Below are 15,484 nucleotides of genomic sequence, written 5' to 3'. Positions count from 1 at the left end.
TATTCCTTCATGTATGCATTTCTTATTCCTGCCTTCATACAGGAAAGCGTTTAAACTAACCATGGTCCTCCACAGGGATGCTGAAATCCGTGGTGCTGGGACCTGTCTAGTCTAGTCAACCAATAACACAATTGTGTTCAAATCATGGCAGACAATGAGCCCTACTGTTTATGAACATGCGTGAACCTGACTACTGCCTGCCACTGACTGGGCAAGACAGGTGAACTGAATAGTTATTATCTACATTTCAGGTTATTCTGTGTTTGATTGCAGCAGCAGCAGCAGCAACTTATGAAACAACCTGGGTGAAGGATTCATCCTCCTCTGTTGTTCGACCAGCAGCTTTCATGTATGCGATGAGTTCCTCATTGCGGTTATACGTCACAGTCTGTCCTGGTGCTTCTGCATCACGTGTTTCCGACAGTTCCCGCCCGTTGCACACTTAAATGGACAGTACGGACATGTATACGGTTTGTAGCCCCGGAACATGTGTTGAGTTTTGATATGGTTCTTCAGCCTTGTTGGCGTCTTGGTAATGTATTCACAGTGGGGGCACTGATGTTTGGCAGTCTTGTGTGCCCACCGTGTATGGGAGTTGAGGTTTCGAGGCGACCCGAAAGTCTTCCCGCATAACTCACACGTGTAGTTTTTGGTAGTGGCATGTCGGTCCATGTGTTTGGTCATCCATGATTTCACCAGGGCGGTGTAGTTGCAGTGCGGACATTTGATCTCTTTGCGTTTGTCAAATGAGGCTCGGATGCCATGAACTTGATACATGTGAGCTGAAAGGAATTTTAATTTCATCAAGAATGTAAACCTTTAACATTTGTAAACCACATTCAGAACTGAATAGGCTGAACATTAATCTCATTTTCCAAGATTTCTACTGTTGAAGGGGCGGTGGGTAGCCTAGTGGTTAAAGCGTTGATTCGTCACACCGAAGACCTGGGTTCGAATCCCCACATGGGTACAATGTGTGAAGCCCATTTCTGGTGTGTCCCCGCCGTGATGTTGCTGGAATATTGCTAAAAGCGGCGTAAAACCAAACTCAAGTCAGTCAGTCAGTCTACTGTTGAATATATCTTCTTTCATAAAGTTCATCAAAGGCTCTTCAAGTGTTCTTGCAAAACAATACTTGGAGCATGTCTCCTACATTAAATAATCACAATCACTATTGTAATCCTGTCAAAACAGGATGATGCTATAACGCTTGTCCTATTTTGCCATTTTTTCACAAATTACTTCCATTTACCAAAGAGAAAATTGTTCGTGCAAACTTGACTTCAAGCATTCTACAAGAGAGTCTTTGCTTACAAATCACAGCCACATGTTCAAATTACATAATGTTAATTCAGTAGTCAGTGATACAAAGTCTCTGATTGGCTGTTTGGTCAAACACACTAGAGTCATTTTTGTATAGACTGATCTCTGAGGGATCATACAGAGAAATACTGGTACTGTTAACGTTACCGTTGTTCACACAGTCTTTACAACACTTACTAATCCATGGGCTCCATCTCTGCTCCAAGCCCAAGACCGGTTATAAGTATGGCAACATTTTCTACAGACTTCAATGTCCTTACACATACTATCATAAAATCACACAAATTGTTGACTTTTTCAGTTTTTTTAAGCTTTGAAATCCCATGTAGCATGAATACTACAATTTCTTTACTGACTAAAGGCATACTCACCAGCCACATGGGGTATAAGAGCCAGCTAACATAACCAGAATGGTACTTACTTGCTACTTTGTATCTGATATTAGCTGCATATGAGCAGTGCTCACACTTGAATTCCTTCTTTTTGACGTGGACCGCTGAGATGTGGGACTTGAGGGCGTGCATGTCCCCGAAGGCCGACCCACAGTGTTCACACTGGAAGGGGGCGGATGTTCAGGTGTTGCTTGTTGATGTGACGCTGCAAGTAACTGCGGACAAACAAGCTTGTTTCAAAACTGACGTTCTGATACAATAAGCCTACTGCCTGCTTTTACGATTATCTTTGGAAATATGGCAAACAATTCATCTCATAAAATATTTGTTAAATCAACAATAATAAAAATACTAACAAATTAGCACACAAATTATTTAAAAGGGAACACTTTTGGGATCAGTTTTTTTATGGACAGAAAAAGGATATGTGATGATCCGATCCACTAGAACTGCATAATGTCAGAAAATATCTAATACAACTAGAAGTCATTTTGAAACATTTCATGAGCTCATATAAATGACAGATCAAATGCAACAGTAAGGTTCTTGTGATGCAAAAAGGTGATTTTTGATATTTACTGGATGGTTGTTCTGATACTGATTCTGAACTCTTTCCTTGTTGTACACAACCCTGTGCACTTAAAACAACCCACGAATCTGTTGGTATATGACCAGATGGTGGCCACATGAATACGTGCAAACACCTAGTTGCGGGTACAGCAACGTGCAGTGAAGTTGGACAAAGTACTGTGACTATGTGTTCCAGTCCACCCAGCTGTGAATGGGTACCTCGTTAGGATGAGAAAGCCACAATAACTCGGTGCGCCTAGTGGCAGCAAGAGTTATATACTCCTCAGGGAGTTGAGATTGATAATACAATGTGCCGTTGAGATTGACATCCAATGATCAAGGGAAAAAATGCCAGCGCCTTGAGCATGCACTAGTTGCGTGGATATGTGTGCTATATAAATATCCTATAAAGATAAAATAATAATCATATTGGATATAAACTGTTTTCTCAGGTTATGTAGAAAAACAGAACAGTTATCCATCTTATCACATGTGTAAGTGTTTTTGTTAACATCACTCAGCAGTACTCCAGCAATATGCAATCACTGAGCCTGACCATCCACTGTACATGACTGACTGACTGAGTTTGTTTCGCTTGCTTTTAGCAATATTCCAGCAACATGCAGAAATGGGTTCACTGAGCCCGGACCATCAATCCTAAGGCACTTAGGGTCCTGTACATGATGCCAAGTCTATAGACATACTATTCCTCATTGTATGAAATTGGAGAGGGCCTGTCTAGTGGTGACAGCCTGTACATGATGCCAAGTCTACATACATACTATTCCTCATTGTATGAAATTGGGGAGGGCCTGTCTAGTGGTGACAGCCTGTACTACTCACTCCATGGTCCTGATCTTGATGCCACAGTACTGGCAGGAGTACATCTTCTCCTGGTGGGTCATCTTATGCTTGAAGTAGTTGTGTTTGGCCAGCGTGCGGAACTCACAACCCTCCACCTCACACTTGTATTCCTGGGACAGATGGAGTCAAACATGAGGGTCCTGATCAGTAGGGTTGTCTGTCAGTATGCAGTAGGGCCTTTAGTCAGTATACAGTATGCAGTAGGGCCTTTAGTCAGTATGCAGTAGGATGTAGGGCCTTTAGTCAGTATGCAGTATGCAGTAGGGCCTTTAGTCAGTACGCAGTAGGATGTAGGGCCTTTAGTCAGTATGCAGTAGGATGTAGGGCCTTTAGTCAGTATGCAGTAGGATGTAGGGCCTTTAGTCAGTATGCAGTAGGATGTAGGGCCTTTAGTCAGTCAGTATGTAGGGCCAGTAGTATGCAGTAGGGCCTTTAGTCAGTATGCAGTAGGATGTAGGGCCTTTAGTCAGTACGCAGTAGGATGTAGGGCCTTTAGTCATGCAGTAGGATGTAGGGCCTTTAGTCAGTATGCAGTAGGATGTAGGGCCTTTAAGTCAGTATGCAGTAGGAGTAGGGCCTTTAGTCAGTATGCAGTAGGATGTAGGGCCTTTAGTCAGTGCATGTAGGAGTAGTGTATGCAGTGTGGGATGTAGGGCCTTTAGTCAGCACAGTAGGATGTAGGGCCTTTAGTCAGTATGCAGGGATGTAGGGCCTTTAGTCAGTATGTAGGATGTAGGGCCTTTAGTCAGTATGCAGTAGGTAGGACAGTAGGATGTAGGGCCTTTAGTCAGTATGCAGTAGGATGTAGGGCCTTTAGTCAGCATGCAGTAGGATGTAGGGCCTTTAGTCAGTATGCAGTAGGATGTAGGGCCTTTAGTCAGTGCAGTATAGCATGTAGGGCCTTTAGTCAGTATGCGCACAGTAGGATGTAGGGCCTTTAGTCAGTATGGATGTAGGCCTTTAGTAGTATGCAGTAGGATGTAGGGCCTTTAGTCAGTATGCAGTAGGATGTAGGGCCTTTAGTCAGTATGCAGTAGGATGTAGGGCCTTTAGTCAGTATGCAGTAGGATGTAGGGCCTTTAGTCAGTATGCAGTAGGATGTAGGAGGGCCTTTAGTCAGTATGCAGTAGGATGTAGGGCCTTTAGTCAGTATGCAGCAGTAGGATGTAGGGCCTTTAGTCAGTACGCCAGTAGGATGTAGGGCCTTTAGTCAGTATGCAGTAGGATGTAGGGCCTTTAGTCAGTATGCAGTAGGATGTAGTCAGTATGTCAGTAGGATGTAGGGCCTTTAGTCAGTATGCAGTAGGGCCTTTAGTCAGTACAGTATATGCATGTAGGGCCTTTAGTCAGTATGCAGTAGGATGTAGGGCCTTTAGTCAGTACCCAGTAGGATGTAGGGCCTTTAGTCAGTACGCAGTAGGATGTAGGGCCTTTAGTCAGTACGCAGTAGGATGTAGGGCCTTTAGTCAGTACGCAGTAGGATGTAGGGCCTTTAGTCAGTACACAGTAGGATGTAGGGCCTTTAGTCAGTACGCAGTAGGATGTAGGGCCTTTAGTCAGTACGCAGTAGGATGTAGGGCCTTTTAGTCAGAGGGACCTTTAGCAGTAGGATGTAGGGCCTTTAGTCAGTACGCAGTAGGATGTAGGGCCTTTAGTCAGTACGCAGTAGGATGTAGGGCCTTTAGTCAGTACGCAGTAGGATGTAGGGCCTTTAGTCAGTACCCAGTAGGATGTAGGGCCTTTAGTCAGTACGCATGTAGGATGTAGGGCCTTTAGTCAGTATGCAGTCAGTAGGGCCTTTAGTCAGTATGCAGTAGGATGTAGGGCCTTTAGTCAGTATGCAGTAGGATGTAGGGCCTTTAGTCAGTATGCAGTAGGATGTAGGGCCTTTAGTCAGTACGCAGTAGGATGTAGGGCCTTTAGTCAGTATGCAGTAGGATGTAGGGCCTTTAGTCAGTACGCTGTAGGATGTAGGGCCTTTAGTCAGTATGCAGTAGGATGTAGGGCCTTTAGTCAGTACGCAGTAGGATGTAGGGCCTTTAGTCAGTATGCAGTAGGATGTAGGGCCTTTAGTCAGTACGCAGTAGGATGTAGGGCCTTTAGTCAGTAACGCAGTAGGATGTAGGGCCTTTAGTCAGTACGCAGTAGGATGTAGGGCCTTTAGTCAGTATGCAGTAGGATGTAGGGCCTTTAGTCAGTATGCAGTAGGATGTAGGGCCTTTAGTCAGTATGCAGTATGCAGTAGGATGTAGGGCCTTTAGTCAGTATGCAGTAGGATGTAGGGCCTTAAAGTCAGTAGGCAGTAGGGATGTAGGGCCTTTTGTCACAGTAGGATGTAGGGCAGTCAGTAGGCAGTATGAAAGGATGTAGGGCCGATTTTAGGCAGGCAAAAGGGCCTTTAGTCAGTAGGCAGTATGGGGGCCTTCAGTAGGGCAGTCAGTAGGCAGCATCATGAAAGACCCTTTGTACATAGGCAGTAGGCAGAGCGATAAAGGGCAGCAGGCAAAAGGGTCTTTAGTCAGTAGGCAGTAGGGCCTTCAGTCAGTACAGTAATAGTCAGCTGGGCCTTCAGTCAGTAGATGACAGTAACAAGTTTCAGTAGACAGTAAGTTTCATGTCCTTCAAACAGTAGGCCATTTAGTCAAAAGACAGTAAAAGTATGAACTTTAGTAAGTCCCTCATAAGATTGACGGCTTTTAGTCAGTACACTTGAAGATTTAGGGCCTATAATCAGTAGACAGTAAGATGTAGGGCTTTCAGTCAGCATACAGTAAGATGTCAGGTCTTTAGTCTGCAAGCACTAAGATTTGGAGCCATATTTCTGTGGGGCCCCACTTCGGATTGGGTTGATCTTTTTCTTCCATTTCATTAACAGATTCATCATTTGTGCATGAATAACTCAGTAGATTTGAAGATGAAACCTATCATGAATATATAATACAGTGCCTTTTAGGAAGTGGTCATATCGAATACATAATATATTTGAGACTAAGAGATCTCAGTAAAGTACATGATCAACTACTATTTTTAGCCGATTCCCATTTAGGGCATCGAACCCACACAAACCACACAACTGATCCAGACACAAACTAACAGCCAGGGAAAGACAACCACAACAGTGCAGCTTTTTACCTTCATATTATGATCGATTCCATGGTGAGATTGCTCATGTGTTCGGTGGTGAATAGCCTTGGAAAACTTCTTCCCACATGATGAACAGGAATACTGCCGAGCCTTCTTCCGTTCATGCCGCTCAGCGATGTGTCTCTCCAGCTCCTCCTTGTTGCTACAGGCAAACATACAGTAGGAGCACTCCATGTTGAGGTGGGTGTCGTGCATGTGCTTGTTGACTGCCCTCGTGCTGTAGCCGGCAAAGCTGCAGCCTTTCACGCTACACTTCACCATGGTGATGTACTGGGTGTTCTGTGGCTGGAAAGGGAAGAGTGAGATGTGTCAGGGAATGGTTTCCATTTTACCTATTTTCATGCTTTACTAGGACATCATGTAAAAAGACAAGTCTTGGACAAGAAAACGTTCACCATGTATAAGGCGAGTTTTTCATACCTAGAGTTAGAGGGGTTTGAAGGGTGGTTGTTGTATGCACGGGTGGAAGATTTCACATTCTATTTTTGACTGGTGATTTTACATATACATTTGATTTAATCATCACTGCATTTCCATAAATATGTTTCTATCTGTACAGTTGTATTGAAATAAACTATTACACTTTCCTCAAATGTCCCGGGGGCGGTGGGGTAGCCTAATGGTTAAAGCGTTGGCTCGTCACGCCGAAGGCCCGGGTTCGAATCCCCACATGGGCACAATGTGTGAAGCCCATTTCTGGTGTTCCCCGCCGTGATGTTGCTGGAATATTGCTAAAAGCGGCGTAAAACCAAACTCAGTCAGTCAGTCAGTCAAATGTCCCGAGTCAATTGCCCATGTAACACAAACACATTTCTAGTACGAATTTAGAGATCGTGTATGCTTTGATCATGTGTTCAGGGTTGTGTTATAGACAGGGCATGTAAATTAGCATCGACTTTGAAGGCTTGTACAAGGGGGTTACCTTATATGTGGGGTCACTATATATGCAGTAACATACTGAAGTTGTTGACAGAATAGGTCAGCAAACATTTTAATAATATCGGACATCATTGACATCATCAATTAATGGCAGTTGATTTTATAACATTGTTTAGCAATAGTCATGGTAGTGGAACATGTAACTAATGTGGAAAAGTTTCATTTAACAGTTCCAATATTTCAAAATACGAAATTAAAATAAGTAAGTTAAGATACACTGTACTATTTCCTATTTTAAGTAAGTGAGTGAGTGAGCGAGTTTTAGTTTTACGCTGCTTTTAGCAAAATTCCTGCAATATCATGGCGGGGACACCAGAAATGGACTTCACACATTGTACCAAAGTGGGGAATCGAACCCGGGTCTTCAGTGTCACCAGCGAACACTATAACCACTAGGCTACCTTACCACCCCTCATCGCCTCACAGTGTTGTGTGTGTGTCTCCCCTACTGTTTAACATTTAACATTATCTCACCTGTGGGGGCGGGGGACCAAGCACACTGGCTGTGAAAGAGTCACTCTGCAAAAAGCTCATCCAACTCTCATGTGATGGCAACCACTGGGACGATGCCTGATCAGTCGGCTTAGCTGCAGTTTGGGAGGACAAAGTCTGGTTCTGGGTAATTGAAGGGGATAAAGCAACAGAAGAACCAGAAGGAATAGAGGCATTGGCTGCATCAGATGGGCCAGGAATAGGAGCAGGAGCAAGACTTGGATCAGGGATGGCTTGAACTTGAGGCAAGGTTGACGTGCCAGCCAGGGCTGATGCTTGTGAAAGAACTGGAGTTTGAACAGGAACTTCAATTTGTAAATTGTTTTCACCCAGCATTGTGGCCTGGCCAAGAGAACTCTGCTGCAGTGTTGCCTGCTGCACTGTTGTCTGTTGTAAAGTCGTCTGTTGTAATGGCGTCTGCTGCATTTGTTCAGGATATGGTGGCTGTCCTGCCACTGGAATAAGGGGTGTGGTGGTGTACTGGGTCTGAGGGAGTGGTATTGTACTATACTGAGGATCGGCCATGTACGAGGTTATGGTGTGGTCAGGTAGTGCTGTTGGCTGTCCTGGAGTAACAGGTACTGTCACTTCAGAAGCTGCTGTTACTGCAGAAACTGCTTGTGCAACTGTTGTCATGGTTACTCCTGGAAGAGCTTGTGCTGTTGGCTGAATTTGCCCAATTGATACAGTGGAAACAACTCCAGAAGGCTGAAAGGTGACCTGGATGTTATTGTCGACATCATACTCTCGGGCAGGAAAACCTTCAGTGGACACAGAGTCTTCATTGTCCTCTCCTAAAGGATTCAAAACTTCCCAATCGAAGTACCTTTCCCGCTTTCTCTTGCCAAACATTTTGAGTTTCCTATGCCTGGTGTGTGTTCGTAGTTCCTCCAAGGTGGTACCCTTGAAGAGTTCAGGTAGATGGGTGCTGGTATAATGGAGTCTCCATAAACTGAATCGAGAGAACTTCTTGTTACACTTGCGACACAGGAACAGTTTGTCATTAGTGTCCAAGGAGTCTAAAGTCACGCAACAGTGCATCAAGATTCTGGTATTAAACACTTTCTCTGCTACCTTCTTTGCTATTCTTATGGACAATGATGGTTTCCAAGTGTCTTTGGACATTCGTTCTCGTGGGCAAATCACCTTATTATATGTCACTCGTCGGACGGGGATGGTTGGTTGTTTCTTCAGCAATGGATTCTCACTTCTCATAATTTCTTTTCTCAACTTAGACTTTTCCAAATTGGACAAATCGAGTGATATATATTTAGAATTATCATTTGTAGGTACACTTGGGGATGCTGGGGCAACAGATTGAGGTTTTAACTTTCCAGCCTCAGATTGAAGGGTAACAATCTCAGAAAATTGTTTCAACAAAGACGTTGTTGATTTTAGAGAATCTGGCCATATTCCAGTTGGCTTAATTCCCCTCCTTCCTTCAAAATCATCTCTTGGGACTATATTTCCTTCAGGAATGGAGAGTTCCTGGTGGTGACCTAGAGTTATCTCCCCTGTTGACCTTGTTTCTGAAAGGGCAAAGGTGACATCTGTCTTATCTTTCCTCAGGTAATCTGTTGTCTGTTCATCCAGCTCATTGGACTCCAGCAGTTTGAGGATGTCATTCATCAAGAGGAGCTGTGCTGCCTTCTGGACCTGTTGTTTGGTTGCCACGGTGATAATCAGCTCACCCTTGTAGCAGTAATTCAACAGTATGGCAACAATGTCAGATGTGAACTCTGAAAACAAAATAATCAGATCATAATTCATATATGTAAGTGATTAAACAATGCAGTCTATTTACTATCATGCAGAGTTGCCAACCCTGAATCTAATGAAAGTTGAGTTGTGTCTCTCGACGGTGGGGTCTGGGTGGCCTCCCCCAGGACATTTTTCAGATTTAGCATGGAAATATGCAATATCCTGCCCTTTCTGGGCATACAATTTCCTGCATTTTCTGGGCATACCTAACCAGATAAGACATAACTCAAATTAATACATTTAAATGGATATTTACTAAATTTACTATTATTTATTTATCATTTATTATAATCCTAGTCTGGGACTCCAACCCATGAAAGCACATTCTGACACTGTTAAGGGAGAGAACTGTACCTATTCATAAACTTTCCAAAACTGGATGTATTACATAAATATTAAAACCAAAATTTACTGCTAAAGTCAAACATATTCTATTTTTAAATTTAATGAATTAAGAAAAAACAAACATCCGATTCCATTATTAATATTTACACCCTTTCAGTGGACAACAGGTAAAACATGTGACCCAACCACTAGAGGGCATTCTCAACTTGAGCAATACTTGATGTCAGTGATGTTGATTACACAATATTCGCAATTCGAAGAGGTCGCAAATGAACTGACACCATTTAGCACCTGCGAATTTGACTTGACCAAGACTTTGCTTTGACAATTCTGAACCCTGCAAATCTCAATGCCTGGATGTTTCCATGACTTTTAACATACTCCCTATTAGATAGTTCCATATTAGTTCATACCTAGTCTAACAACAGTACCAACACAGTCGTTCTTCATGGTTTTTCGACTGATTGCAAGTTGTTTGAATATTTCTGAGTAGGCTGCCAAGATGAGCCAATGAGCTTTGAGTTCCATGCCATCACTTGTAAACAGGATGACATCAGTGAGGACCCGATTGCGGTACAGGTCCTCGAACCTGCAGGCCAGCTTGGCCTGGTGGCCCTTGTCCTTCAGTCTCTGCATGCTTTCTACGTCTGCAGCATCTGAAACCATCAAACTGCATTACAGGCTCAGGAGACCATGATTGTATCTTGTTTATATACAGCGATACATATGCTGATATCAACAGGAAAAAGGTTCTGAATTCAAGAATAGTGATTATTTAGTTATCATTTATTATTTTTTCTCAATAATCAGAGTTTTTTAAAGACAAACTGGAGTCCGGATTTTGTATTTGAAAATAAGATGAACTCCGCCAAAATCGGCTTGTATAGGCCAACTTGTTTTCTTGTCTAGGCCTAACAAAATATGTTGTGGTTCCGATTACCCGACCAACCCTTGAATTCTGGTGCCGACCCTATTTTTTAAGCGGACTGAATAAAATAAGCTTTTAGATACCATTGTTTTTTCCTGGCACCACAGATATCGGTCATTCTGATAGAGAACGTCGACATGATGGCCACAAGTTTGATTGAATAAACAATTACACATTGATACATGTGTTATTAGTTTGTACCTAATGAATCCTTCTAAAACAAATATGTAAAAAAATAAAAAAATCCTACCTACCTACCCTAAATTTTTAAGAGGTGTAAACGGAACCACAACATTTTTTTTTATTTGGCCCTATATGCGGCCCAGCCATAGATATGTCAATAAAACATGAAAAATAAGAAAAATAGATTCTCAAGGCTCTGCAGCACATCAGAATTGTTCTGAAGTAGGTTTGCACACAATGCATGTCCCCACAGAATGTTCATCACATTATAACTGATATATGATTGCACACTTGGCACTGTAGGAGTCGATATTACCAGATAGATCATAATAAAACATAAAGAAACTGCTGGGTATTATTCAAAATAATGACATGACCAAGGTAGTCATGTTTCAAGTCAGATAGGGAATCTGTAACCGTATAGTAAACATTTACAATGCACAGAATGATGAAAAACACCATCACATATGTAGCTGACATCAGTCTAACCATAAACATAACTGAATGTTGTATTGAAAACATCAGTTTTCATAAAATCCTGTTTCCGAACAATATGATCAAGAAATCAACCTTGACAGTATCTTCTATATTCTTCATGTTTTTCTCCAGCTTTGTCACAGACAATTAAACAGGCACCTGAGATACACAATCAGAAACCAGCTTGGTCACAACAGTAAGGACATCGATAAAACAAGACCATGACCAGGTGATCGGTACACTGATCTGTTGCCCTTTTCATGTATGGGTCTAAATGTTTTAATCGATGCCTTCTATGAAATATTTGGAACCAAGTACTGTTTCTGTGAAATTAGAGCAACTCAGCAACCAGTACTTTAGATTTAACAATTATAGTTAGCATTTTGGCCACATGTCGGATAACCTGGTTCAGATTTAATGAGTCTGAGAATACAGCTTGAGTGAGTGAGTGGGTTTACACTCTTGTTAATAATTCAAAGAACATAACTAAGAGCAAAACTTAGGGACGGCCTGAAAACAATCACCTACAATATACTTCAAATCCTTTTCATGATTCATTACATTATTATCCAAGATTGCCTTTCCCAAGATGATGATTTGATTTCCTGAATTCTCAGTCCAGATTGCATTCCTCTTCCTTATCTTAATACAATTAGTGCTTGAATCTTAAACCATGTATCTCTGCTAACAGGGCAAAGGGATTTGCTAGATTGATACACATCTTAAAACAGGGCTTGTTTCACTTGATTCAGTTTGGCTTTGACTGCCGATGTAGCCTGAGCCTTGCACCATTTTCAGTTGACAAATTCAATGGCAGCAGGCTGTCAAACTGAGTGAATCAGACCTAAACGAGGCAAATCTGTAGGTGGTGCACATGACATTAGCCATACTTCATACAAACCTAGCTAACACTGGGAAATTGTTAAGATATAGATATGCTGGTATGTGGCACCATGCCTATACTGGAATTATACTGTTGGAGTAGATTTGGGGCTTCCTTCGAAAAGATGACTGCTAAATCCTTTTATCACTTAATTAGATGGTTGTTCATGCCATAATGCATATACATGAGAGTTCCAAATGATAACATGTTTTTTTGTAATTCAATCAACACTTTATTGAACTTTTGGGCATACATACTTTGGACATTAAATGTCTGTCACAAATGTATTGGAAATCTGAAAGTTTTTTGCAATCCGTTTTTATGGGTTTCAAGAGATAAGACTTGTAAATTCAAGTTATTTTTAAATAGTAAATTCAATATCAACTGCAAAAGAGATAAATTAGAAGACATTGTTTTTATACCAATATATGTTTTTTATGGATTTCATCAGATAACAATTAAAAATTCAAGTAAATATTTTAGTAGTAACTTCAATATTAATTGCCAAAAGAAAAAGTATAGACAACTGGGTTTTTTCAAACTTTTATCATTTTGAATGTTGTTGTGATGGCCTGTTTGGAGACAATACAACACATTCCTGCCTAATACAATGCTAAAAAGTATTTCTTGTCTAAATCTATACATGGATTGAGATGAGGATGATATCACATTCAAGGTGTAGTGATAACTACCTTTCTGTGAGTCTTGTTCCCCATATATGATTGATAACAACACCCTTTTCCTCTACATTTTCCTATATTTGATTAGTGGCAGATGTATTAATGTTCAAGAAGATAATTAACTAATTAATGACAGCAATCTATTCTCATGTCACACATTCACAAAATAATAAACATTTATGATGACAAAAACATGCATGACGCTTGTGAATACGCGATCCCAAGCCACAGGGTTCATCTCTGTCTCGTTCAGTGACAGTAATTGTAGTACCAGCTTAGTTCGTACTGTACCATACTTCTCAAACACCCCATACTTTACTGGCTTTATTATCTGGGCAGAACTGTAGCAATAGCAACTACCCTACTTCCGGTTTCTGCTTCCCGGGTTCTGCGTCTAAATCTATCACATTCAGACACATATTGTTACGTAAAATAAACTGTAAATGCAATGATATAATGCAGAAAGAAAACAAACCTCTGAGAGGTATTTACGGGCATGGGTTGCGTGGAATCAAATTATACAGTAAGTTCTGCCATTCCATTTCTACGGCTACCACGCCTCCGCTTTCAGAAGAGCGAATACTCAATTACCTCCCTTATACAGTCGTCCCAACTGGTCGATGAGCAATAAACAGTTGGACGGTGATTACGCCCTGTGATAAACAGTGATAATATACACTGCCTTCACATATCAGTGACTTTAAAAAGACAATACACCATGTGAAAGAAGATCAAATATACTTGCACGACTGACGTTATGTAAGGCATATAGTTTCTTTGTAAAATAGATCAAATATATGTCCAAGATATTTTTATGGATTAAACGAGCATGTGTGTATGATTCACAATCAAACAGTAATGACACTAGAAAACGTGGGCGTATCCTTGCCCACCAGAAACGCCCATCACAAACACATGCAAAGGCAAGCCAATTCTTCACCTGATATACAAAAAAAATAACTAAAAATGAAAACAAAATAACTGAAAAAACACCGTAAAACAGCAAAAGCTAGAAGAAAACCCGAAACAAAAACCACAACAAACAAAGTCGAGGGAACATGCATCGGCCATGGTTTTGTAGCGCCGTCTTTGTGGGTGGGGAACATCCTGTACAGTATAAGTGAGAAACAATTCAGGGGCGGATACAGCTTTTTGAGAAGTGTGTGTGTGTGTGTGTGTGTGTGTGTGTGTGTGTGCTTGCACAGTTCATTTACACCCGTTTTCACGAGAGTGTTGTTTCAAATTAATGCTTGGAACTATTGTTGTGAGTGTTGTTTAAAATACTTCTTTAATATATTGATGTGTGTGCTATGTCAGTTATGCATTCCCCTGTCTTGTGGTTGAAAGAACCGTATACACAACTCTTTAGTGGAGATCACATAAGTTTGCATTCGTCGTTATCAAAAACCGATATTCACATGTTTTAGTCTTTTTTCAATTTATTACAGTCGACGGATCTACTAACAGCAAATTACAAAAACAAAACAACAGCGTTTTCAGTAAAAAGTGTTTCTGAGTGCATTAAGACGTACTTTGGGTTGCTGGAAGATTCCTTCTTTTTCACTCATTGACTTGTTGACAGACATTTTCCATGTAGAATACATACGACATATGACTGACTGACTGAGTTTGGTTTTACGCCGCTTTTAGCAATATTCCAGCAGCATCACGGCGGGGAACACCAGAAATGGGCTTCACACATTGTACCCATGTGGGGATTCGAACCCGGGTCTTCGGCGTGACGAGCCAACGCTTTAACCACTAGGCTACCCCACCGCCCCTACGACATATGAGAAGACTGATGTCTTGGATATCAATTTCTCCTCAAAATAATTCAGCGGCGAAGTCGTAGCTCTGGTACATACAAATCTACTGTTGGCTACTTTATACTAGATAGGAGCAATGTACATCTACACCTGCATTAGTGGTCTGATATTGAGATACGCAGATGATTGATATAAGCAGAAGTGTGATCGCAAAGATCAATACGGTTATCCTTGTTGTTCAGGCTGGAATCAAACACTCGTAATATTATTGCAGGAAAATTCCATTCTCGGCGAATCGGTGTGTTATATCCCTATCACTAACAGAATGTAAATATATTACGCTAGATTTTGGAGAATAGGAATATACAATGAAACCATATTTATGGCGAGCTGTTAGTACGGAAGCGAATAATACTCAGTAACAGTGGTCAGTTCTTCCGGAAATATGCTCCTTTATATTAACGATTATTTTACATGTGCTACATTTTATATAGACATAAATATTATAGATGAGTTACATGTAGTGGAGTTTTGTCAGATTTCCGTTGCTACCGCTACTGTAAAACAAGCCGTGACCCAAGTCGCGGTTTTGCCTTGGTTGGGAATTGAACTCTGGTCTGCGGCGTGACGAGCGTACGCATTAACCACTACGCTACCCCGATACCATCCATTGACAAGATTTTGGTAGAATGTATATGATTTGGTAAAGTAAATGCTAAAATTAATTGAACTAAAAC

At 41.3% G+C, this 15,484-nt stretch overlaps 1 protein-coding gene across 1 annotated transcript; it reads right to left on the bottom strand.

Annotated features, from left to right (window-relative positions):
- Nucleotides 1-13,541, bottom strand: LOC124269985. Its single transcript, XM_046704993.1, has 7 exons — nucleotides 13,457-13,541; nucleotides 10,244-10,486; nucleotides 7,707-9,463; nucleotides 6,282-6,578; nucleotides 3,129-3,259; nucleotides 1,745-1,930; nucleotides 1-782 (listed from the first exon to the last, which is right to left on the bottom strand). The coding sequence occupies exons 2-6, from the start codon at nucleotides 10,464-10,466 to the stop codon at nucleotides 1,873-1,875; spliced, it is 2,466 nt and encodes an 821-aa protein (XP_046560949.1). The 5' UTR covers nucleotides 10,467-10,486; nucleotides 13,457-13,541; the 3' UTR covers nucleotides 1-782; nucleotides 1,745-1,872.
- Nucleotides 13,542-15,484: the final 1,943 nt, after the last annotated feature.

This window comes from Haliotis rubra, unplaced genomic scaffold (assembly GCF_003918875.1).
Source record: "Haliotis rubra isolate DU_JTF1 unplaced genomic scaffold, ASM391887v1 Scf149, whole genome shotgun sequence".
NCBI lineage: Eukaryota > Metazoa > Mollusca > Gastropoda > Lepetellida > Haliotidae > Haliotis > Haliotis rubra.
This window is presented reverse-complemented; position numbering and strand designations above follow the sequence as displayed.

Coding starts and splice junctions, on each gene's coding strand:
- LOC124269985 (XM_046704993.1), bottom strand. CDS start 10,466: ATGCAGAGACTGAAGGACAAGGGCCACCAGGCCAAGCTGGCCTGCAGG. Junction 6,579..7,706: donor TTGGTCCCCCGCCCCCACAG/GTGAGATAATGT, acceptor TTCCCTTTCCAG/CCACAGAACACCCAGTACAT. Junction 1,931..3,128: donor ATCAAGATCAGGACCATGGA/GTGAGTAGTACA, acceptor GTTTGTCCGCAG/TTACTTGCAGCGTCACATCA.